Source organism: Sciurus carolinensis, chromosome 4 (assembly GCF_902686445.1).
Source record: "Sciurus carolinensis chromosome 4, mSciCar1.2, whole genome shotgun sequence".
Lineage (NCBI taxonomy): Eukaryota > Metazoa > Chordata > Mammalia > Rodentia > Sciuridae > Sciurus > Sciurus carolinensis.
Window position 1 is genome coordinate 100,632,451 of NC_062216.1, and position 25,955 is coordinate 100,658,405.

The 25,955-nt window shown below is 32.5% G+C and overlaps 1 protein-coding gene across 1 annotated transcript in view; it reads left to right on the forward strand.

Moving 5' to 3' along the window:
- Nucleotides 1-25,955, forward strand: part of C4H12orf40 (chromosome 4 C12orf40 homolog) — a 61,404-nt gene that overhangs the window by 13,101 nt on the left and 22,348 nt on the right. The window contains exons 2-7 of the mRNA XM_047548590.1: nucleotides 5,067-5,106; nucleotides 8,490-8,628; nucleotides 18,099-18,231; nucleotides 18,608-18,656; nucleotides 19,571-19,759; nucleotides 23,574-23,689. Coding sequence (XP_047404546.1) covers nucleotides 5,067-5,106; nucleotides 8,490-8,628; nucleotides 18,099-18,231; nucleotides 18,608-18,656; nucleotides 19,571-19,759; nucleotides 23,574-23,689 — 666 coding nt within the window. The remainder of the gene's footprint in view (nucleotides 1-5,066; nucleotides 5,107-8,489; nucleotides 8,629-18,098; nucleotides 18,232-18,607; nucleotides 18,657-19,570; nucleotides 19,760-23,573; nucleotides 23,690-25,955) is intronic.

Below are 25,955 nucleotides of genomic sequence, written 5' to 3' on the forward strand. Positions count from 1 at the left end.
GGAGTTCAGCCACATCAATGTTCATAGCAGCACAATTCAATCACCAAGCTATGGAACTAACCTAGGTATCCACCAACAGATAAATGGATAAAGAAAATGTGGTATATATACCCAATGGAGTGTTATTCAGCCAAAAAGAAGAATGAAATTATGACATTTGCTGGCAGATGAATGGAACTAAAGACCATCATGCTAAGTGAAATGAGCCAGGTTTCAAAAGATAAAAGTTAAGTTTTTTTTTTGATATACAGAAGCTACAGAAAAATAAGGGGGGCGGGATAAAGAAAAGTGGGGGTGTGGGGATTCCATGAAAATAAGTGATCAGTGGGATAGAGGAAAGGGATTGAGAGGGGAGGGAGAAGGGACAGGAAAAGGGAAAAATGGTGGACTGATTCTGACCTAACTTTCCTGTGTATGTATATGAGCATACCACAGTGAATGTACATCCACAGAGCACTAATTAAAAAAACAAAAACAAAAACAAAACTATACAGAAATAGCAGAAAGACCAGTAGAATAGAGAGAAGGGAACAGGGGAGGGAAAGGGGAAATATTGGGGACTAAAGTATAGCAAATTATATTCCATACTTGTATAAATATTGTTTATAACTAAAAAAACTAATAAAATAAATATTTTTATTTTAATGTTCCTGGAGATTGATGAAAAGAGAGAGAGAGAGAGAGAGAGAGAGAGCGAGAGCATTATCTATTGAGATATCTCTATATATAATCTCCATAGAGATATCTATAGATCTAGATATCTAGATACATCTGTATATGTAATTTTAACTTTTTATAAATGAGCATTTTTGAGAATAGTTTTCGTATAGAATATTTTATAGGTTTGACAACATAAAATGAATATTTTAATACTTTGATACATAGCATTCTGACTGTAAAACACATCTCTTGATAGGAACAAATAAGACTTCTTTCTTGAAACTTAACCATAAACTTTAGGATGCCTACCCTGATTTCTTTCACTCTTTAAAGATTTACATAAAGTAGGTTTTAGGAAAATAGTGTTTTTTATATTTATAATGTTGCTTATTAAAATTGAAATGTGTATCTCCCTACCTGTAAGATTACCAGAAATGTATGTGTGGAAAACTTAGCAAGATTTTAGCTATAAAATGAGTTGCTGGGTTGTATCTAAGTACTAGTTAACTAAATTTGATGAAAGTGTGTATAATAGGCCATGAATATTTCCAAATTTCAGAAACATTGCTAATAGGACTATGAATATATTGTTTTCTCTTCTTGATTTAATAACACTCTGAGAACTTATTTTAATTAGGTTCTCTCTTCTGCGTATTATAGATTTCTGTTTTATTGTTTTTACAATTTTTTTCTTCAATACCTCTCCTCTTGTAATTCATACATCTCTAAAAACTTTTATAAGAGAAGTGTATTTAAAAGCCATAACATTTTGACATTTATCATTACTATTCCTAACACATCAGATCAACCTGCTTTAGTTTTGTGGAAAGCCAATGTAAGTACTTTTTTCTAGGCTAATTACTCTCTTGAATCTTAATAAGTTCACTAGCTACTACTGTTAGATTTTGATATTTTAGGTTAATATTAATTATACTGTAACACAAAGCATAGCATATTTTTCATCTGCTAGTTATTGCTCTATTAATTTTCCTTTATATTTTCTAATTTTAATCACTGAACATATTATTATAAGTTGTTAACATTCTGAAACATCTTCTTTTGCATGGCATCATGCCCCTAGGAAAATAAACTAATCAGGGAACTAAAAAGTAAAACCACACAAAAGAAGCAAAAGAGCAATTTAAGACGACAATGTACTGTGTTTACATGCCACATATAGTATTTAAATCATAATATAGTTTCAATATCTTCTGTATGCTCCATGAAAATTTATGTTAGTGTTGTTTCTTTGACCAATTTCTTATTGTTTTAGAAATTTTATTATTATTTATTCATATTGATTATACAGATTAATGAATTCACTGCAATATTTCCATATATGTGTATATCATGCTTTGATTGTATGTACCTTCCTTACTATCCCTGTCTTACTACATACTACCTCTTCCCACTAGACTTCCTTGATCCTGCCATTTGCCAAACTTGGTTCCTTAGTCTTACCAGGTCTGTTGACTACCTACTTTCTTTTTAATACATTTATTTTCTGTTTAAATCAACCAAATATACATCCACTGTTTGTAATTAGGAATTCTAATACAGTCTCTTCTTTAGTGCAAATAATTGAGAGTGACTATATTTGGTAAAGCATTTACATTAAATGGGTATGTGGTACTTTTAATAACAGAGATAGCTTTAATAATAATCTGAAGTGTTCTACTAAAGAATTGACCTTTGACATATATGACAATATTTCAGTTTTGTTGCTATTTATTATTACTAGGCTGATCTAAATATTATTGCTTTAAATTCCTAATTAATTTTTTCTCAGGCACATAGAAATAGGATATATGATAGGATATATAATTTCATGAGAGCTATAAAAGTATCCTAAAGAATGAAAAATTGGCCTCAAATAAAATCACTTGGTTTATAAATATGCAAGAAGAATGTATTTAGACTTGGCCTTATCCCTAAATCCACTGAGTTCTATAATGTGGGAATTGATTACACAATTGATATTTCTTCTTAGTAATTCTTTATAATTGTGATTGTTTAATATTATGGCTAGTTCTGTCATCCTTTTATTTCTGAACTTTGAAAAATCACTTTTATTTCTGTCATGTTTTCCAGATTTTAAAATTATGAAAAAATCAAAATGATCAATTAAGACATAGGTGATGGAAAATACATTAAAGAACAAGTTTAAGTCTGAGGGAATTCATTAACTGTTATTTATGATGTATATAAAAATAAATGAACATTTTTATATATTCTGAGTTGACTTGAGAGGCAGTATAAAGTAGTTTTGGTGAAATCAGACTCTCTGGATTTGAATCCTACCTCTGTCAATTATTAGCAGTGTGGCCTTGAACAAATAATTTCTCTGTGTTTTAGCTTCTTTATCAATAAAGTGGGGGCAGAAATGAATCTCTTTAAGAGTTACTGTGGAGATTTAATGCCCACATATAAAATGTCTGAAGTAATTAGAGTGGCACAAGATATATAGTATTCATTATTGGAAATTATTATATTTATAATCATAATTAAGATAAATTTTGGTATTTTATTTATAATTCTTATATGAATCTTGAATTTGACGCCACAGTTTCATGCGTATCTGAAAACTATATTGTATAGATATACTTATGTCATCATGAATGTTTTAACAGCATTCCACTGTTATTAACAGAGCAAATACTTTGTAGCCATTAAATATTGCACTGACATTGGTAATCCAATGTGGGATTTAGCACAAGAATCATAGATATGAAAACACCTATGATGAATAGGGTTATTTTGTAAATACTGGTACTGTGAACTGAATGTTTGTGTCTTTCCTGAAGTTATATGTTGAAATACAAACCTCCAAGATGATGGTATTAGGAGGTAGGGCCTTTGGAAAGTGATTAGATCATATTATTAATCTTGAGATTAGTGCCCTTGTAAAATAAATCCCAGAGAGCCAGCACATTTCTTTACTATGAAAGGACACAACAAGAAGGCATAGTCTGTAAACCAGAAAATGGGCACTTAACAGACTGTAGATCTGTTGGCATGTTGATCTTGGACTTCATAGCTTCTAAAATTGTGATAAATAAATTTCTCTTTGTGAGTATATGGGCAGAAAAGTATGATACATTTTGTTATTCAACATAAAGGTCACAGCTTATACTCCCTTATATATACAAAAAAATAGATTAATAAAAGAAAAGCATAACTCATTTAATCAAAATTTTATGTAACTCAGTAATCTCTAGAAATGACTACCTAACACCCTGGGGGAATTCCTCATTATATGCTTAGATTTGATGAAGAATGAACATCCATATAGACATGTGATTGGACAAAAAGGTTTGACCTAATGATAACACAAAGGGGAACCAGTAAGGCCTATCCATTTAGATTCTTCTTGGCCTCCCTGTGTGGCATTCTTTCCTCCCAGATATAGAACAATACCCCTTTTGGAGTGATGACTTCATGATCTCCTATCAAACAAGATTGGTCAGAGAATTTCTTTTATAGTTTATGGTCAGCTCTTATACAAAAAGGCATTGGGAAAGTCAGTAATATATCCAGTTTTTAATGACTGAATTTTATGAGTAGGGGTTATAGTTCCTTTGATTGACCTTGGAGAAGAGAAGAAAGCAATAGAAAGGAAGGCCTCCTGATTACTGTGCTTTAAGATCTGCTTCCTTTCAGTTCAAAGTACTCAGCATGCTAAAGTGGTATATTTTGGGGCCCAAGTTTTCTGAGGCCAACATCAGCTACTAAACTTGTGGTATTTAAGTTGAAAAGTTTGAACTGAGACAAAGTATGATGTTTAAAGTACAGATAACTGATTTATTAATGTATCTGAATTTGACATTAAACATTTCCTTGGATCTTAAGTAGATTTTTACCTTTTCTTTATTCCCTGTTGATTTTAGTAGAATGTTTAAATACAAAAAAGGCAAAGAAAACAGAAATTTTGACCAAGGATATTGCTATCAGAAGAACTATTTCAATGATAGATCTTTTCTAATACATTAATTTTTCTTTGTTATCTTGGTTTTATAAGTGAGATTTATTTTTGTGCTGGATTATACATTTTTAATTTTATCTTGGATTTCCTAGGAAAATTTTGTGAAATATATACTATAAATACATTAATAATATTTTAATAGTTTCTTTTTAGAAAATAATGCAATTGGACTGGGGTTGTAGCTCAGTGGTAGAGCACTTGTTTAGCATGTGTGAGGCACTGGGTTTGATTCTCAGCACTGCATAAAAATAAATAAAGTTCCACTGACAACCAAACAAATTTTTAAAAATTAGAAAAAGAAAATAATGCACAGATCATTACATTTTACTATTTTAATTTCAAGTCTTTAATTCAACTAAAATGGCAGTTGTCTTTACAGTCATTTCTTTAATCACTGTATCATCTCTCTTGTTTCCATTTTTAGGACCAGGATTCTGATCAAGCAGGAAAGGAGAAAACAAAAGGTGAGGAAAATATATTTTTATGTGTGTTATTCTTATGTGAATAGTGATCTTCTCACTATTCTTCTGAAACATTTTCTACTAATAGATTCACCTAAGTGAAACTAGAAGATCACCTTTCTTTAGTCTTCATCCTTGTAGATAGCTGTTTAAATACCCATTTCGCTCAGGCAGAGCTTTAAAGATCATTGTTGATTCTTTGTGTCCTTCTAGTTCTAAGGTGTATTCCAAATCTGATCTCTTCTCACTACCTGTAGTATCAGTGCTATAATTCACATCATCATTTATTGCCTAAAGTACTATAATGGTCTCATGTCCTTTGTCCTACTTCAGTTTGTCTTATTTTATTTTACCAATTGCGTTATGTAGTGAAGTTGAGTATGTATTACTGAGCAGTGTATGTCTGAAACTAACTCTCTTGTACACGTGTACTTGGAGATATGTATAAGATTGTTTGGGTCACTTTTATTGTTAAAATAGCAAAAAAAAAAAAAAGAGAAACAAGAAGGAGAAAAAAGAAGTGCATGGAGAGGGAGGAATAAGGGGAATAACCTAAACACCCATTAATAGTAGAATTATTAAACAAATTATGGTATATTCAAGTAATGGTATGTATTGACTTTGTGTAATTAGGGTGGATCAATCTCAAGGACATAATGTTGAGCAAATGAAGTACCTCACAGAAGAAACCAAACAATAAGATTCCTTTCACAAAAAATCCAAAGCAGTGAAAACAAAGAAACAGAAACCTAGTATATTAATACTGTCAAAGGTACTAAAATTTAAATGAAAAGGATTGTCAATGAAGGCAGCATAGTTGCCTTCTTTGAATCCTTTCTCTTTTGTACTGTGGTCCTTCACTCTCACCAAACATTTAGTTCTCACTCTGCTCACTGTAGAATTCTTGTTAATGTCAACGTGAACTTTATATTATTTGAATCAAAAGAATGTTTTTCAGTATAACTTACTTTACTATGACATCATTTCCAATGTGGTCTGCCATTCCCTTCATCCTTAAACAAACTGATCCCACACTTTCTTTGATTCAGTCTCTGAATTTTATTTCTATCTTTGGTTATTCCTTTTTTTTTTAATAACTAAGTTAAAATTTGATTTCTGGTTTTCTGAAAGTTTTCTTAATTTTCTTCAGATTGTTTCTACTTTTTCTACTAAGTAAGACTTGATAGAAAAATTGAACCCAGTTATGTCAGGTAAATCAGTAACATACTTTTGTCCTTTGTAGGAATGGAGATTAGGGCTACCATAGTAGCTTGAGTAGGGATAAACCTCTCCAGAAGTGTTTCCTAGAATCAAGGCTACTCCATTCAAAGACAATCTTTGTAGTTTTCCCTTGTTCTTGGAACCTTATATTTCTGTTCTCTTTGGCTAACTCTGACGTGCATCTATCTTAGAAATCATTTCCTAAAAAAACGTCCTAACCCTGCTGGGTGTGGTGGCGCACACCTGTAATCCCAGCAGCTCAAGAGGCTGAGGCAGGAGGATCACGAGTTCAAAGCTAGCCTCAGCAAAATTGAGGTGCTAAGCAACTCATTGAGACCCTGTCTCTAAATAAAATTCAAAATAGGACTGGGGATGTGGTTCAGTGGTCAAGTGCCCTTGAGTTCAATTCCTGGTACCCCCCCAAAAAATCCTAGTCCTTCTGCCCCTCTATCTGCCCATCCTCCCCATTCCCCCACCCTGTAACATTACCCTTCCTGAGGATTTTATATCATCCTTTATCATATTTGGTTGTAATTGTGTCACTGTTTCCCTATGATTTTTTCCATCACAAAATACAGTGCCTCAAGAAATAATATTCTTAATTCCAAGACACCATCAATTATAAGATCTAGAATTGATAGTCAATTTTTCTTTCTTCCTTTTTTTTTTTCTCCCTCATTTCAGGGATTGAACCCAGGGAATCACTGAGTTGCATTTCCAGCTTTTTTTTTTTTTTTTTTTTTTTTACTTCTGAGATAGGGTCTCACTAAATTGTTGAGTATTGCTTGGAAATTGCAGTCCTCCTGCCTCAGTGTTCTGAGCTGCTGGGATTATAGGCATGTGCCACCACGCCCAGCAGTGAATTTTTTTTAAGAGTGAAAATATTTGTACCCTGAGGGTTCTGCTGTTTCTTTACTGAATCATACTGTGATCTTTCAAAAGACAGTTTAGTCGAATTTAGGGTTGTCAATTACTCAAATGAAATATGAATATATACCTTTTATCTATGATATATTTTATATGAGAACATTTACTGTTTTGTTTGATAATTGGCAAGTCTTTTATAGTTATTACAAGTTTTTTACAACCTTTAAAGTTGATTGTAATTGAAAGTATTCCAAGAAGTTAATGTGAATGAACCTCACCCTTTTGAAAATCTGATAAGTAATCATTTGGAAGTATTACTCTTATGTTAAGATTTTTCGTTAGACTTTTCCCTTCTAACTACTCACATGTTAAGCAAGCTTATGGTATTGTATTATGGATTATTTAATGGAACACAAGGTATTTAAAGATAGTTTTTTACAGTGTGTAGCACATAATATTTGCTCAGTAAATATTACACAAATCAGTGCCTTTGGGAATTTGGTCAATTAAGGATGTAGTTTGAAAAAAAAGGAAGAATAATTATAGTTCAAGCAGGAAGAAAATAAAGCCTGAATGACAATGATATTTATGTGCAAATCTGTCTTTCTTAAAACAACCTTCTAGGAATAATGGAAGGATAATACAGTGAACTAAATTGACTCTGATTGCAGATAGTTCTTACATAGTTTGACTTTTAATGACACTTAGCTGCGTATATCTTCAAGGCATTTTTATATTTATACGGTAGCATAACTTTTAGAACAGATTTTTAACCTGTCAGAATTTTTTTTTATAACAGGGATTAAACCCAGGGGCATTTAACCACTGACCCATGTTCCAGCCCTTTTTATATTTTATTTAGAGACAGGATCTCACTGAGTTGCTCAGGGCCTCCCTAAGTTGCTGAGGCTTGCTTTGAACTATCAATCCTCCAGCCTCAGCCTCCTTAGCCACTGGGATTACAGGTGTGTGTCATTGTACCTGGCCAGAGTTTTTCTTTGTACTCTGCATATAGATAATTTCTAATATTTTGATACCGGGGAATAGTTTTTTAAAAGTTCTATTTAAAAATATTATGCATAACGAGAAACTTTATAAAATGCTGTGAAATTTTAGAGTTTTTAAGCAAGTTATGTTATTATGATTAGTTTTAATTCCTATGTATATATATAAAAGTAGTGTCACAAAATATACAAATATGGAGTCAATGATTTAATATCATTAGTGCTTTTTATGATTTATGATACTGCCTTAAGTTACTTCATTGAATTAATTTTTAACATTGTAAATTATTTTAGGAATACTTTGAAAGAAACAGGTTAAAATCAAAAATGAAATTACTGGGAGTCTCATCCCCTGCAAAAAATTCCACTGTCAGTTTAGACCTTCTTAACCTACATATGGTAAATCAGATATCTTGTAAGAAGAAAACACCCGGTAAGTCTTTCCAATAGCATTTTGTTTAGACCTTAATGTGATCATAATAACATTTTGCTTTCTAATTAATTTGCAGTTTTAGAACTCAAAACTTTCAGAAAATTAATTTAAAACTTAGGTGCACTTTAAATTAGAACATTTGCTTAAAATCTTTGTTGCTTAATCCATTTATTTTTATATTTAGGTTATGTATGTGTTATATAAAATTAATTTATTAGTTATAGCTTTAATTACTATAATGCACTTGTTGCAATTATTACATTATTTTTTTCTAGGCAGAGTGTCACCAGAGTTTAACTAGAGAACAGGGAATAATAAATATGTTTACTGTCTTTTACATTTAGAGTATTTATTTTAAAAGAATAGCAGAGATTTCTCCCTCCACGACTGGTTTCCTGTCTCAAAAAATTGAACTACTTACTTCTTACACGCTCCCATGATGCTGCTTAAACATAATGTCTATTTTCTCCTGCACTTCAAGTAACCAAAAGGCTAATCAGTATTTTTCCCTCTCTTGAGAAACTAACATATGTAAATATATCTGGTATTTATTGTTTTAAGCAAGTGCAAAAATGAGAGCTTAAAAATAAGACAATTCCAAGAGGAATATAAATTGATCAGAATATTAGTAACTCCTTGTTTACTTTCTCCCCAATTTTTTCTTTCTCCCTCCAAGAATGACAGTTTGCTCAAGTACATTCAGTTATACTTTAAAAAGAAATGTGTTATATATGAACTTGGGAATAAAACTTCTTACTGTAAATTGAATGTATTTACCTTTATTACCTTTTGTAGGACAGGAAAAATATTTTCCTTCCTTCCACTAGGTTCATGACTGAGACCCCAGCCATGTCATATCTGTTTTCTCTATGATAGACAAATTGCTCTGTCATGTAAAAGAGAGAGATTAACAAAAGTGTACAGATTTATCTAATATGTTTTATGTGACATGAGTGCCTTTATAAGAAAATTAAGGCCCAAATAATTCAGTAAATCTGTGTACGATTTGATAAAGAAGTAGATGGCTATGGAGAAGCATGATTGGTTTTAAAAAAATGAACTAATGATAATAACCTAAGAGGAACTTAACAAGGGCTGTTGGTTAAGGGGCTTATTTGTTACTTATGTCTTCAGACAGAAGTATGTTTTGACTGGTGTAACTCAGTGGTAGAATGCTAACCTAGCATGTATGAAGAACTAGACACTATACCCAGCATAATAAAAATATTTTTAAAAAATTGAAAAGGATAATATATCCTTAAGGTATAAGAAGAAAATCTGTTTTCAATTACTATAATTATGAATACATATTAATTTATATTTTAATGGGATTCCCTGCGATATTTTCATATAGGCATACATTATGCATTGATCATATCTATCCACCCTTCTACACTTCTACTTTCACCCCATCTTCTTTCCAAGTCCCTAATAATCAGAAGTGTACCTCTTTTTTTAATTTCAAATTTGTTCTGTTTAGATATACATAACAGTAGAATATATTTTGACATATACATTTATGAAGTATAACAGGATATTCTTGTGGTTGTACATGATGTGGAGTTATATAGGTCGTGTATTTACATAGGAACATAGTAAAGTTTTGTCTGATTCATTCTACTGTCTTTCCTATTCCCATTCCCCCTCCCTTCCCTTCATTCTCCTTTGTCCAATTTAATGTATTTCTGTTCTTCCCTCCCATATCCCCTTTTTGTGTGTAAGCATTCATATATCAGAGAGAACATTCTGTCTCTGGATTTTGGGGATTGACTTATTTCACTTAACATGATATTCTGCAGTTCCGTCCACTTACTGGCAAATGCCATAATGTCATTCTTCTTTATGGCTGAGAAACATTCCATTGTGTACATATACCACTTTTTTCCCCCCATTCATCTATTGAAGGGAAACTAGGTTGGTTCCATAGCTTAGCTATCGTGAATTGAGTTGCTACAAACACTGATGTGCCTGCATGACTGTAGAATGCTAATTTTAACTCCTTTTAGTATATACTGAGGAGTGGGAAAATTGGATCAAATGGTGGTTCCATTCCCAGTTTTCTAAGGAATCTCCATATTGCTTTCCAGAGTGGTTGCACCAATTTGCAATCCTACCAGCATCGTATGAGTAAACCTTTCTCCCCCACACCTCAACAACATATATTGTTACTTGTATTCTTTGTAATTGTTACTGACTGGAGTGAGATAAAATCATAGTGTAGTTTTAATTTGCATTTCTCTAATTGCTAGAGATGCTAAATATATTTTTATAAATGTGTTGACCAGTCGGATTTCTTCTTCTGTGAAGTGTCTTTTCAGTTCCTTTGCCCATTTATTGATTGGGTTATTTATTTTTTTGGTGTTAAGTTTTTTGAGTTCTTTATGTATCTTGGAGGTAAATGTTCTACATGAGGTGCAGGTGGCAAAGATTTTCTCATATTCTGTAGGCTCTCTGTTCATGTTCTTGATTGTTTTCCTTGCTATGAAGAAGCTTTTTAGTTTGATAACTTCCCACTTATTTATTCTTGATTTCACTTCTTGCAATTTAGGAGCCTTATAGAGGAAGTTGGTTCCTAAGTCAACATGATTGAGAGTTGGGCCTACATTTTCTTCTAGTAGGTGCAGGGTCTAATGCCCAGGTCCTTGATCAACTTTCAGTCAAGTTTTGTGCAAGGTGAAAAGATAGTGGTTCAATTTCATTCTGCTATATATACATTTCCAGTTTTCCCAGCACCATTTGTTGAAGAGGCTATCTTTTCTCCAATGTATGTTTATGGTGCCTTTGTGTAGTATGAGATAACTGTATTTATGTGGTTTTTGTCTCTTTTGTCTTTTATTACATTGGTCTTCATGTATGTTTTGGTGATTAGCATGCTGTTTTTGTTACATACAGCTCTGTAGAATAATTTAAGGTCTGGTATTGTGAAGCCTCATTTCTCTTGCTGAGGATTGCTTTGGCTGTCCTAAACCTCTTATTTTTTCAAATGAATTTCATGACTGCTTTGTCAATTTCTATGAAGAATGTCATTGGGATTTTAATAGGAATTTCATTAAATCTGCATAGCACTTTTGGTAGTATGGTCTTTTTATCAATATTAATTCAACCTATTCAAGAACATGGGAGATCTTTCCATCTTCTAAAGTTTTCTTCAATTTCTTTCTTTAGTGTTCAGTAGTTTTTTGTTTTTGTTTTTGTTTTTTTTTTTTTTTTTTGGCAGTGCTGGGGATCGAACCCAGGGCCTCATTCTTGCAAGGCAAGCATTCTACCAACTGAGCTATCTCCCCAGCCCTGTAGTTTTTATTGTAGAGGTCTTTCACCTCTTTTGTTAGACTGATTCACAGATACTTTTTTTTTTGAGGCAATTGTAAATGGAATGGTTTTCCTAATTTCTCTTTCAGTCGATTCATCACTGATGTATAGGAATGCAGTTGATTTATGGTTGTTAATTTTATATCCTGACTTTGCTGAATTCATTTATGAGTTCTAGTAGTTTTCTGGTGGAGATTTTTGGGTCTTCTAAATACAGATTCTTGTCATCAGCAAATAGGGATAGTTTGAGTTCTTCTTTTTCTATTCATATCCCTTTAATTTTTCTTCTGTCTGGTTAGAGTTTCAAGGATTATGTTGTATAGAAGTGGTGAAAGAGGGCATCCCTGCCTTGTTCCAGTTTTTAGAGGGAATGCTTTCATTTTTTTCTCCATTTAGAATGATATTGGCCTGGGATTTAGCATATATAGCTTTTACAATGTTGAGGTATGTTTCTACTATCCCTAGTTTTGCTAGTGTTTTGAGTATGAATGGATGCTGTATTTCATCAAAGCTTTTTCTGTATTTATTGAGGTAATCACATGATTCTTTAAGTCTATTGATGTGATGAAATATGTTTATTGATTTTCATATGTTGAACTAACCTTGCATCCCTGGGATGAACCCCACTTGGCCATGGTGCACTATCTTTTTAATATGTTTTTGTATGCAATTTGCCAGTATTTTATTAAGAATTTTTGCATTTATGTTTATTAGGGATATTGGTATGAAGTTTTCTTTCCTTGATATGTTCTTGTCTGGTTTTGTCATCAGTGATACTAGCTTCGTAGAATGAGTTTGGAAGGGTTTTTTCCCTGTCTATTTCATGGAATAATTTGAGGAGTATTGGTGTTAGTTCTTGGAAGGCCTTGTAGAACTTGACTGAAAATCCATGTGGTTCTGAACTTTTCTTTGTTGGTTGGCTTTTGATGGTGTCTTCATTTTCATTGCTTGAATTTGATCTGTTTAAATTTTCTGTCCTCCTAATTTGGGTAGGTCATATGTCTCTAGAAATTTGTAGATGTCTTCAGAATTTTCTATTTTATTAGAGAATAAATTTTCAAAATAGGATCTGATTATCATCTGTTTTCAGTATTGTCCATTGTGTTATTTCTCATTTCATCATGAATTTTAGTCTTTTGAGTTTTTTCTTTTTCTTCATTAGCTTGGCTAAGGGTTTACCAATTTTATTTATATTTTCAAAGAGTCAATTTTTTTTATTTTATTATTTCTTTTGTTTCATTATCATTGATTTTAGCTCTGATTTTAATTATTTCCTGTCTTCTGCTTTTGGTATTGATTTGTTCCTTTTTAGGGCTTTCAGATGTAATGTTAGGTTATTTATTGTTGACTTTCTATTCTTTTAATGAATGAGCTCAATTCAGTGAACTTTCCTCTTAGCCCTGCCTTCATAGTGTCCCAGAGATTTTGATATGTTGTATGACTATTCTCATTACCTCTGTTTTTTTTTTTTTTTATTTCATCCCTGATTTCTTCTACTCTCTATAGGTCATTCAATTTAGTCTCCACTTGTTAGAGTAGCTTCTATTTTTTATTTTACTATTGATTTCTAATTTCATTCCATTATGATCTGATAAAATACAAAGTATTATCTGTTTTTTTTTTTTTGTATTTGCTTAGAGTTGTTTTGTGCCATAACATGTGGTCTAGTTTAGAGAAAGATCCAGGTGCTGCTGAGAAGAAAGTATATTCAATCATTGATGGGTGAAATAGTCTATGTCTGTTAAATCTATATTATTAATTGTACTTTTTAATTCTATAACTTCTTTATTTAGTTTTATTTGCACGATCTATGCAGTGGTAAGAGAAGCATGTTAAAGTCATCCGGTATTATTGTGTTCTGCTCTATTTAATTCTTGGACTTGAGAAGGGTTTATTTGATGTATGTAGATGCTCCCATGTTTGGGGCATAAATATTTAAGATTGTCATATCTTCTTGTTGTATAATTCCCTTAAGCAATATGAAATGACCTTCTTTGTCCCTTCTGACTAACTTTGACTTGAAGTCCACTTTATCTTATATGAGGATAGAAATCCTTGGTTGTTATGACATTCATGTGAATGACATATTTTTTCCCATCCTTATACCTTTAGTCTCTGGACATTATTACCTGTGAGGTAAATCTCTTGGAGACAACATATTGTTGACTCTTGTTTTTAATCCAATCTGCTAGTCTTTTGTCTTTTGATTGATGAGTTTAGGCCATTTACATTCAGTGTTATTATTGAGAAATGATTTTTATTCACTGTCATTTTGATTTATTTCTGGTTTTTAATTTGAATTAGTTTCTCCTTTGATTATTCTCCTAGTGTATGTCCTCCCTTTGCTGGTTTTCACTTAGATTTTTCATTTCTTCTTTATAAAATATCTATTTAAATATGTTTTATAGTGCAGTTTTCTAGTGAATTCTTTTAACTTTTGTTTTTCATGGTAGTTTTTTATTTCGTGGTCAGCTCTGAAGCTTAATTTTGTTCGGTATAGTGTTCTACGTTTTCATCCATATTCTTTCAGAATTTGGTATATGTTACTCCAATATCTCTTAGCTGAGAGATCATTTGAGATCTGAGTTGTTTTCTCTCTAAATGTAGCCAATCATTTTTCTCTGGTAGCCTTTAACACTCTATATTATGTATATTAGGCATTTTCCAATAATGTGCTGTGATGTGAATATCTTGTAATTTTGTATATTTGGGATTGTATGCATTGTGTATTTGAATTTTCATTTCATTATTAAGGTTTGGAAAAATTTTCAGATATTTTTTGCATTAAAAAGATTGTGCATTCCTTTGATTTGTATTTCTGAGCCTTCATCTATCCCAGTAAATCTTAAGTGTGATTTTTTTTCATGTTATCCTGTATTTCTTGGAAATTCTGTTCATGGTCTCTTAACATCTTTTCTCCTTGGTCAACTTTATTTTGTAGGTTATATATTTTGTCTTATTTGTCTGAAACTCTGCCTTCCAAGTGGTTTAGTCCACTGATGATGCTTTTCAATGAATTTTTAATTTGTTTTATTGATTCCTTAATTTTGAGGATTTCTTCTTGTTTTTTTTTTCAGACTATCTCTTTATTAAAATGATCTTTCACTTTGTGTATTTTCTCTCTGATTTCTCTCTCTACATCATCTTTTACCTCACCATTAAGTTTAACTGTGAACATTCTGAACTCCTCTGACTTTTTTTCCACTGTGGTGTCAATTGATTCTTTTATTGAAGTAACTTGGTTTGTTTGGGTCTTTTGTTCCCTTTTTCATGTTGTTTGTGTAACAGTATGGATTTGAGGCAGTAGAGTTTCTACCCTGTTGATTATAGTGTCCCTGAAGTTTCCAGTACCTCACACTTTAGGGAGAAACAGATGAAAACAACCATCAGTGCAAACAATTCACAGCATTAAACCAATAATTCCTGATATGGCATCTACAATATTAATTGACACAATAAAAAATGATATGAACAGTTATTGCCCATGGGAAGAGCAGTAAGTTTACAAAATATTTCACAGTTTCAGGTAGTTAACAATGATAGAACTAGCGATGTAGGATGTGATGATTATGAGGGAGGAGGAGAGAAAATAGAAGTTAAAAAATTAAAGGAAATATGAAATAAAGAATAATAGAAATTGGTTGCTAGCAGTAGACAGAGGATAAAGAATATCAAGGGAAAGAGATAAGTGAGAGAAAAATGTATAACATAAAAATTTTACAATAGAAATATGCTAAAATATAACCGAATTGTACTAATCAAACATCCTACTCCTCAAAATACTGATCCATGAAAAATAATTGCCTTAAAAAATGCTATAAATGTGAAAAAAGAAACAGGTATGAATATGTATAAATGTTCATGAACCAATCAGTTCACAATTGAACAGAGAAAAGAAAAAAGAAAAAAAGTAAAAATTAAAAAAAACTCTATGAAAAGTTAAAGAATTGTTTCTGTGAATTTCAAATGATTTTTAGCTTTCCTTCTCCACTGCTTAGGTGGGATTGCTGGAGTGTGAAGGGAAATCCCACAGGAGGAACTACTGGAGATGGGGGTTCAGGCTTAAATAGGGTTCAGGTTCTTCATGGTGTTTGGTCTGAAGATTTTAAATCTGTGCACCTTCCGAGCCCAGCAATTGCTAGTTCATGCTGAGAGACTGCCTCTAAGGGATCTCCCCTGGACTCAACTCATGTGATAGAGGAGCCACATCCCCTCTGTAGCCCCGCGTTTTCTGGTCTCTCCTGTTAAGTCTCCAAAGTCAATCAGTTTTGCCCTTGCCCTTTTGAATTCCCAGTTAGGCATGTCTTTCCTAACTGGTCCTTCAAACAGTCAGTCTGGAGGAGGAGGGTGGGGAGCCAGGTAGATTCCTAAGACCTGTAAACCCCTCTCCAGGCTTGATTTTCTCCTGGTCACTTAGGGACACTTTGTGTCCTAGGGAATGGTTTGCCAGTCCTTTATTTTTGGCCAACCTTGGGTTTGCCAGGAATTTGCTCCCCTAGCTGCTGGCTCCCCCAATGCAGCTGCAAAATGGTTCTTTCCTCTGTCCTCTGTACAGAGCCTGGAGAATGGGGTGTTTTCCCCCTACATAAGGATATTGTGCAGTGCACCTTTCTGTTAGTCAGGCAGGGAATTTCTTCTTTTTTTTATCCATTTCCTGAGTCCCTGATCTGCTTTAAATGTCCAGAATTAATTCCCAGTAAAGCCCCCAACTTTTTTCCCCACCCGCCTTGCTGAGAACCTGCTTGTTTATTTTCTTGGTTTTATACCATGGAGCAACTAGGAAAGTCACCATCTCTATTCTGCCATTTTGGTACCTCAGGAGGGTACCTCTTAAATGAAAATTTTTATGACCTTGTTTAGGGGAAGTTCACAAAAAGCCTTCCTAAGTTCTGAGACCTGTTTTAGTGAGAAAAGAAGCTGATATGGTGATCTTCCTGCTTCTGCAATTTTCAAATGATAAGGTGCCATCAGATAATATATCTTGAGTTCCATTGCTTTTTCCCTATCATTTATTCATTCATCATGTTTGTTGAATTACTTATAAGTAAATACTAAATTGAAGGGGCTGAGGTTGTGGCTCAGTGGTAAAGCACTTGCCTGGAATGCATGAGGCACTGGGTTCATCGTCAGCACTACATAAAAGTAAAATAAAGATATTGTGTCCACCTATGACTAAAAATATATATATTTAAAAATAATACTACATTGGTGCTAGGGGTAAAATAGAAAACAAGACTTTATTAGTCATAATTCATGGGGCTAATGGCAGAAATTAAAAAAGAACTACATTTACACATTGAGTGAAAGAAAGGGTGATGATGTTAAGGGTCTCAGACAACTTGAATCAGGGACTTAAATACTAATAAGATTCTTTTTCTCTTAAGGTATTGGTTTCATTCTCTTAGATAGTCATCATCATTAAGGCTCAAAACCTGGCCTTAAGACACTAATACTTCTTGCCTCTTCTAGGTTTGCCATTGACAAAGACTGAAAGTTGTTTCTCTCATTCCACATTTTTATGGAAGAATGTTGCCTTATGCTACTGGTGCCACATCCTAGTAGTACAACACACTTAAAATTCAGTGTATAGGATTCCATTATTGGTTTATCCTTGTTCAAATGCCTACCCCGAAACCAATTATTTTGCACAGATAGGGATAGTTTCATAGGAAGATAGAAAGTTCCCATTGGAATTAGGTAGTTGGGATGGATATAAAAGGCATTTCTCAATAAAGAAGAGTGGGTAAAAGTATTGAATAGACAAAGCAATATGACCACTATAAGGAGAGATAAGACTAATTCCTCTATGTAGTCTAAATCTAGTGAAAGATTTAATCAAGTACAATAAAGTATGCAAAGTGATAGAGAAAATATGTAGTGTTGTGAGAATATATAATAATATGTGTAGTTGGGGAATCAAGAAAGTCTTGGAAGTGGAAGAAAATAGAACTGAATTAACATGGCTCCTTTCTTGAGGTAAGATGGAGAAAAAGATATTTTTATTTATGTATGATTGTTATTAATATTGTCATGACGTTTTCTAGCATGTATAGAATGTTTTAGTAAAATTTCTAAGATGAACATTTAATAAGATATATCAGGTAGTGCTTTGCAAAATTTTGTTCCTGTTTTTAAACTATAATTTAACATTTTCATTATAGAAACTGTAAAAAAACCATTCCACGTGAATATGAATAGAGATATAAAGATGATTCCAAGGAAATATGAATTAGAACTTCCAGTGTCACCTCATTGTATACCTTCTAAACTCTGCCTTGATGATGCAGAAAACAAGTGAGTTTCAGCTGGTATTTACATTATTAGATGTTTAAACTGGTTATTATCAACACTTTTATTATTTGGAAAATATACAATGTATTTACCTTCAGGCTGTTTTTGTTTATCTAATTGATATTATGAAACTATTAGAACCTTTATCAAATGACCGAGTTGTTTTATATACATACTTTCACCTTCATTATCATAAAAATGTCTGTTTCTAATATTAATACAGTTTTTATAAAACTCAGCAATATTATGACCCTAAAATGATTTCTTAGAATTCTGTGTGTTTTTGTATGCTTGTATAGAACACTTAGAGTTTTAAATATCTAAGAAGTCATTTTTATTACTGTTTATATTTTTAACCTTAAATTTTTCTTTTCATTAGTATACACTATCAAAAACTAGATAGTAAAGAAGAACTTGGTCAAGTTCAGGTGAGATATTTTTATAAAATTTTTAAGTTGTTTTAACAATTGTGATATATCACTGAATAATCTTGATTTTTCAATATTGGGGGAAATTAGTTATCCTTTTACAAAATTTTAGACTTTGAAATTATTCTTTTAAAAGCTTTTCAGTATAGGAAAATCATATCTTAAGTATATTTTAATGGATTGTTTATGAGAATACCTTTGTAATATTGGTAATGTGACTAGGCCTTTGTGTGAATAACATTTGATCCTGCTTGTTACTGAACAGTTGCAGAAGACATTTCACTTAAGTGTTCTTATGTGATTTTTGAGCAGTTCATCTCTTCAAACATATTGACAAGATTATTTTGTATCAAGTTGTGATGTTTAATCCTCACTTTAATCCCAAGATAATTTTTCTTTCAAAGGATAACTACATTTTAGCAAATAAAATTTTAATCAGTAGAAGTACATATATTCTGATTATATCTTGAAATTTTGTTTAATGTCCAATGCCTTGTTACTAACTTTTCTTTCCTTTCTTTGATTTGTCAGAGTTAAAATTAGATCAGAAAGACAATGGCAGTGATAATAAAAACAACAGCAGCAACAAGAACAATAAAAAACCTCTTGCAATCTAGTCACCCACTTTGTGGTTTAATGGAACTCAGATTTCCTTTCATTAGAGATTGGCATGTGGAAATGGAGCTTGTGGTTAGAGGGGACTAGCAGTTGGAAAAGTAAAGGAAAATGAGTTACTAAGTAACATTTTAGTTAATAACTTCTCTCATCTTAATAAATCTGTCAATTAATGATGACTTGCCTTTCCTTAGGACATTTTATCTTGCAACCTATGTCATTTTCACTTATTCTGGTTGTACTATTTTGATTTCTTTACGTAATATGTATTTTAAATGATTTTATGTTTTTTCTTATAGTTATCTCAAGTCAAGAACTCATATAGTATGTTTGAACCTCAGTTCAACAGAGTAGACAACTGCAATTTTGCTCCACCATCTTTTTCAGCAGAATTATCTTCTCACAGACATATTCCAAAACAAAATTTAATTCCCAGAATAGCATCTAGTCCTCAGAAACTTGCATGTGAAAGAAAACACAATGAGCAGGTAATTTTGAATTCCTAGTTCTTAGCATTTTATGTCATTTTATTTTTATGATATGCTTTTTCTCTTTTATGGATTTTAAAATTATAGGCTGCAAATTGGTACAGATATAACTAAGCCTGAAGATAAATTAAGGATAATGATTCCTCTTAGATCGAAAGTTTAATTCTCTCTGCTTTAGAAAATCATGAATTAAAAACCTGAAATGTACTTTACTACCTCTGAAATTATAATTCATTTTAGAAAATTATTGATAGAAAAGTTAAAAATAGTTTAGTCTATTTTATAGCAGTTCAGGATCACCGTAAATGATTTGTTGGTGGATGTCATGGTGACTCAATTTGCATGATATAGAAGGCATCCTATGATTAGCAATATACAGTCTCAGTGATGACATAGTAGTTAATCTCTTAAAGTATGGGTTATGGTGGCTTGATTATTTTTATGATTTGAAAGATGATATCTGTTTATAAGCACTTCAGTTAACATACAAATTTATTTTTGATTTTTGGGGTGGTACTGGGACCTGAACCTGGTACTACTGAGCTACATCCATAGCCCTGTTTGTTTTTTTATTTTGAATAAGGTCCCACTGAGTTTCTGTGATTAGTTTCAAACTTGTAATCCTCTTTACTCTGTCTTCTGAGTTACTGGAATAATGACATGTGCCCCCACAACCAACTACATATATAGAAATAAGTAGCACTACAGTGTTCAATCACAGTTTTCTACACACACGCACACACACACACACACACACACACACATACACGCACACACAGGTAAATATATATATATATATAAACATCCAAATTTTAAACTTCTAAATTATGTCTGTCACAGAATACACAAGGAAATGGTTTACTAAATATATAGAGTCAAAAATTTAAATTATTAAAGTTATTATACTAATGTATGATGGTAATGAAGAAAGTAGCTATATAAGCATTATGTTTATTAACAGGGGTATTTAGTTTTAAATTTCTTCAACTTTTAGCATGCAGTGGTTTTATGCCATATTTATATGTATACTATTTATGCCAATTTATAATAAATTTATGATTTATAAGTTCATAAAATCATATTTTAGTTAAGTACTATTCTGTATTATAGTTACATATGATATAATATATGATATAGTTATATATGATAGATTTTACTAATGTATTTGTTAAAGTATGTTTTGCTGTTTCTTGAAGAGAAAATGAAGTTTTCTGTTCTATTCTTTAATAAGAGCCTAATAATTTTTGAAAGATGCAGTGAAGGCTATTCTACTACCCATTTGCTTTGCATTTTTTAAAATTTTATTTTATTGGTTCTTTTTAGTTATATATGACAGTAAGAATCTATTTTGATATAATTTTATAAGCATGGAAATGTCTTATTCTAATTAGGATCCCAGTACTTATTCTTTCCCTTTTCTTTTCCCACCCCCCTTTTCCCTTCCCTCTATCGATCTTTCTGCTATTTACCCTTAATTTTTTTATGAATTTATTGTGATATACTCAATGGTGCGATTCACTGTGGTGTATTCATATATGTACATACAAAAGTTACATTTATTCCACTGCCTTTTCTTTCCCTATCCCCCCTCCTTTTGTCTAATCCACTGCACTTGTACCCCACCCTCCACACACACCTTTTCATGGGTTAGTTTCCACATAAAAGAGAAAACATTTGACATTTGGTTTTTAACATTCAACCTTTCATTTTGGGGAGTTGGCTTATTTCACTTTTTCTTTGTATTTTTAAGATAATGTCTTGCATTGTAGATCAACTTATAACTCATCCTTGCTATATTAGTTTGCTAGAAGAATAAAACACTGTGTGATTTCTATGTAACCATTCTCTTCCTTGCCTATACATATTATACACTATTAGGTTAATAATTAGGTAAATACTATTATACTTAATATGGCAGAAGACTGAAGAAAGAAGCTAATGTCCTTCTCCAAGTTGTAGTGTCATATTATTTATTAGAAAAGCATTTCATACCTTATTTGTAGAGATTTCTCGAAAAGTAAGAATAATTAAAATGAAATATTCTCTTCTTTCTCTGTTTTTCTCCTTTGTGGTGCTGGGTTTCACATCCAGTGCCTTATGCATGCCAGGCAAGTACTCTGCCACTCCACCCCTCTTTTCTTTTGTTTATGTGCTCATTTCTCACTTCAAAGTTAACTTTGTTTCTGCTCCTCTGTCACTGTGTTTTGAAACTGAGATACATTTGTTAACTACCTTCTGACTTTGGTCTTTTTTTGTTTGTTTGTTTTCCAAAGACATTCAGTGTCTTAATTTTTCTTTTTTCTTTCTTTCTTTCCCTCCCTCCCTCCCTCCCTCCTTCCCTTCCTTCCTTCCTTCCTTCCTTCCTTCCTTCCTTCCTTCCTCCCTCCCTCCCTCCCTCCCTCCCTTCCTTCCTTCCTTCCTTCCTTCCTTCCTTCCTTCCTTCCTTCCTTCCTTCCTTCCTTCCGTGATAGGGTCTTACTATGTTGCCAGGTTGATCTCAAACTCCTGTGTTAAGGTGATCTTTATTTTTTTAGTGCTGGGATTGCAGGTGCTCACTACCACCTCTACTCTGCTCTTTATGTTTTCTGTTTTTGTAATTGATTGTCTTTGTGGTGCCACGGGTTATTGCTTCCTCAAATGTTGAAGTCTGAACATTAGAGAAGCATGCTGAGGCAAGCATATAAGCAGGTTTTATTTAAAAGTGGTAACACAGACTTCTCCTGGGAGGGAGAAGGGGGCCATGGCTGGTATTCTGGTATTCCAAGAAGTGAGAGCACCCTGCCCTTCTTATAGAATTTTACTTTCTTTGTTCTCTTGCTCTCTCCCCCCTTATATTTCTCCTTCCTGCATATGTGATTATGCTCAGGAGATGCTGGTGGGATGGCCAAAAGATGAGAAGCACGTGGGAAAGAGGAAGGGCCAAATGGAGTGATCCAGGCAGAAAGCAGCCCAGGGGGCATTAACAACAACTCCCTGTGTGCAACCTTTTGGGAGGGGTAGTATAGGCAGGTAATCTTGGTAATCAAAGGGCTCTGGAGACATTAACATTGCAATCTTCAAGGGGGGTCTCCAACTTCGGGATCCAAACTGGACCTTTTTTTCCCCTCAATCCCACTGGATCATCTAGCTACACTAACTGTCTGTCTTTAGTTCTGGCTTCATTTGGACTTACTATTTTATTGTTCCTGGGTTTAAAATGAAATATAACATAGTTATAAATTGTCCACATAAATTATCCTTACTGGATAGATTAGTGTTCAAAATAATGTAAGTTTATAATAGAATCTTCTATATTAACAAATGAATTTTTTTCTACTTTAACAGTCTTCATGCTCTTATCCCCACTTTTTACTGAATGATACTGGTATTCAGAAAAATTAAAGTAGCAGTCTAAAATTACAGTTAAGTGGAAGAACTGAGACTAGTAAAGCTGTTTCCTTGAAACAAACTATTATTTTCTATCAGAAATTTAATATTTAGTTATTCAAGATATGGGTGTCCTGGATGTTTTTTGTTTGTTTTATTTTTATGATTTTTTTAACAGAGAAAATGGTAACTCAATGTTTATTCAACTCTCTTAATGATCATTCACATATGACATTAATTTGCTGCTGTTGGCTTTGACCTTCATTGTGCTATGGTGACCATTGTTAGAACAGTATTTTGTTTTCAGGAGGAACTAAAATTACTTTGTTTTAGACTAAAAAAATACATTTCTGAATATAGATGCAGTTTACTTAAGTGACATTTTTGTGAATAATTAAAATTATATGTATGTACATTGACTGTTATAACATTTTTCCCATTTTTCCAGCTCAATAATGTGAATTGTTCTGATTCTTTGATTTCTAAAATAAATGGAAGTCAAGATGATCTCAGTTCATCATATAAACTAGCACAATTTGGAACATTATTTGAAAGATTAAACAGGTAAAGATGCTGAAGAAAATGAAGGTGTAGAACTCTCTACTCTGTTATTAATTTGATCTTAAGGGACACAAATATTCGTTAGTAATATAAACAGACCTAAATAATATTTTTAGAAAAATATGTTTAGTAATTTTTTCCTTCCTTTATATTTTTACTAACGGGTATTAACTATATACATTAATGTCTGGTGATCTGTCCATTGATAAAAGTGGATTGTTGAATCCCTCACTATAATTGTACTGGAGCTTATTTCTTCATTTAGATCAAATAATGTTTATAACATTAGGTCATATAGATTTACAATTACTGTATCTTCTTGTTGAATTGATCCCTTAGTCATTATATAGTGCCTTTCTTTACCTTTTTTACAGTTTTGTTAGATATAAGTATAGGTACTCTTGTTTGTTTTAAGGTTTGATTTGTTGTAATTTTCTATCTTTTCACTTTCAGTCTGTGTGTATCTTTACTGGTAAGGTGAGTTTCTTGTAGGCAGCATATTATTGGTTTTTTTTTTTTTTTAAAAAATGTATTTTAGTTGTAGATGGACACAGTGCCTTTATTTTATTCATTTATTTTTATGTGGTGCTGAGGATCATATGCAGTGCCTCACAGGTGCTAGGCAAGCGCTATACCATTGAGCTACAACCCAAGCCCTTTTTGGGGTTTTATTGATTTATTTTTTATCCTTTCAACCAGTCTGTCCAGTCTGTAATTAGAAACTTTAGTTTGTTTACATTTAAGGTTATCATTGATAGGTAAGGGCTTATTCCTGCCATTTTATTTAGGACTCCCTTAAGCATCTGTTGGCAGGCTAGTCTGGTGGATATGAATTCCATTAGTTTTAGCTTATCTTGCCAGGACTATATTTTTCTTTTATTTCTGAAGAATAGCTTTGCTGAGTTGACAGTTGCTTCAGGACTTTGAATATGTCATTCCATTTCTTCCTGTCCTGTAGGGTTTTTGTTGAGAAATTTGTTAATCTAATGGACATGTAATGAAATGTGCCTTGGCACTTTGCAGATTTTAGAAGTCTTTCTTTGTGCTTTTGACAAGTTGGCTGTGGTGAAGATGTTTTCTGGTCATGTTTATTTGGGGGTCCTATAATCTTCCTGCTCATAAATGTCCAAATGTTTTCTAGGATTAAGGGAGTTTTCTATAGTTATTTCATTGAATACATTTTCTATGCAATAACCTATTTTTCTCCTCACCTTCAGGTATTCCAGAAATGTGTGTTTGTTTCATGGGTGGTCTCAAAGTGTTTTCTTTTCTTTTCATTTCTTTCCTTTTCTTCTTTTTTTCTTTTTTCTTTTCTTCCCTTCCTCTTCTTTCCTTGCTTCCTTCTTCAAAGGGTACAAAATGGCATTTCTCAAAATATTAAAAGGGTACAAAATGGCATTACTCAAAATATTAAGATTCAGAAACCTGAGACAATTGTATAGAGAAGCAAAATACTCCTGGGTCTGCCACCCAGTGTCCACAGACAGGATGGTGTAGTCTTCCTTTTTCAGGGATAAGGGTGAGAAGTCAGTGGGATGCTGAGGATGCTAGATATTGACAAGTTGTTGCATAATCATCATCTTTTTCTGTCTCACTTCCTTTTTACATTTGTGGTAGGTAGTTTAATACATCCTACTTTCATTTTTTATATGTTTTTGTATAAACTCTGGTTTATTATTTTAAAATACATTAAGCTTGTAAAATCAGTTAGAACTACACTTGGTAATATAATGCGAAACTCTGACTCTAATCCTGTCCCAGTCTTCTTTGTGTTATTAAATGGCACCAGTATTTACTCTTTTGCTAAAGCTAAAATAAAAGTTGTCCTTAATTCCTTCCTTTCCATTAACTCCTGTTATCCTCTTCATCATCAAAGTATTACCAATTTTGGATTCTAATAAGCCTTATATTTATATATCCACAATTCCATCCCAGTCTAAACTACCCTGGCCTCTTGGTAGAGATATTATTTAATGCCTCATAATGGTTCTTCTGTTTCTTCTTTATCTGAGATCGTTTTAAAAAAAACTATCTTATGAATGGATAATTGACTTACAATAATTTGAACTTATTTACATTTTTCACTTTAATGAGTTTTGACATATGTCAAAAATAATGAGCATATTCATCATCCCCAGTAGTTTCTTTGGGCAGCTTTGGAACCCTTTCTCTAGTTGCTTACCATCCCTCACTTCTATCCTAAGGCAACTACTGATCTGCTTTCTGTCACTACAGATTAGTCTGTATTTTTGCAATTTTATATAAGTGA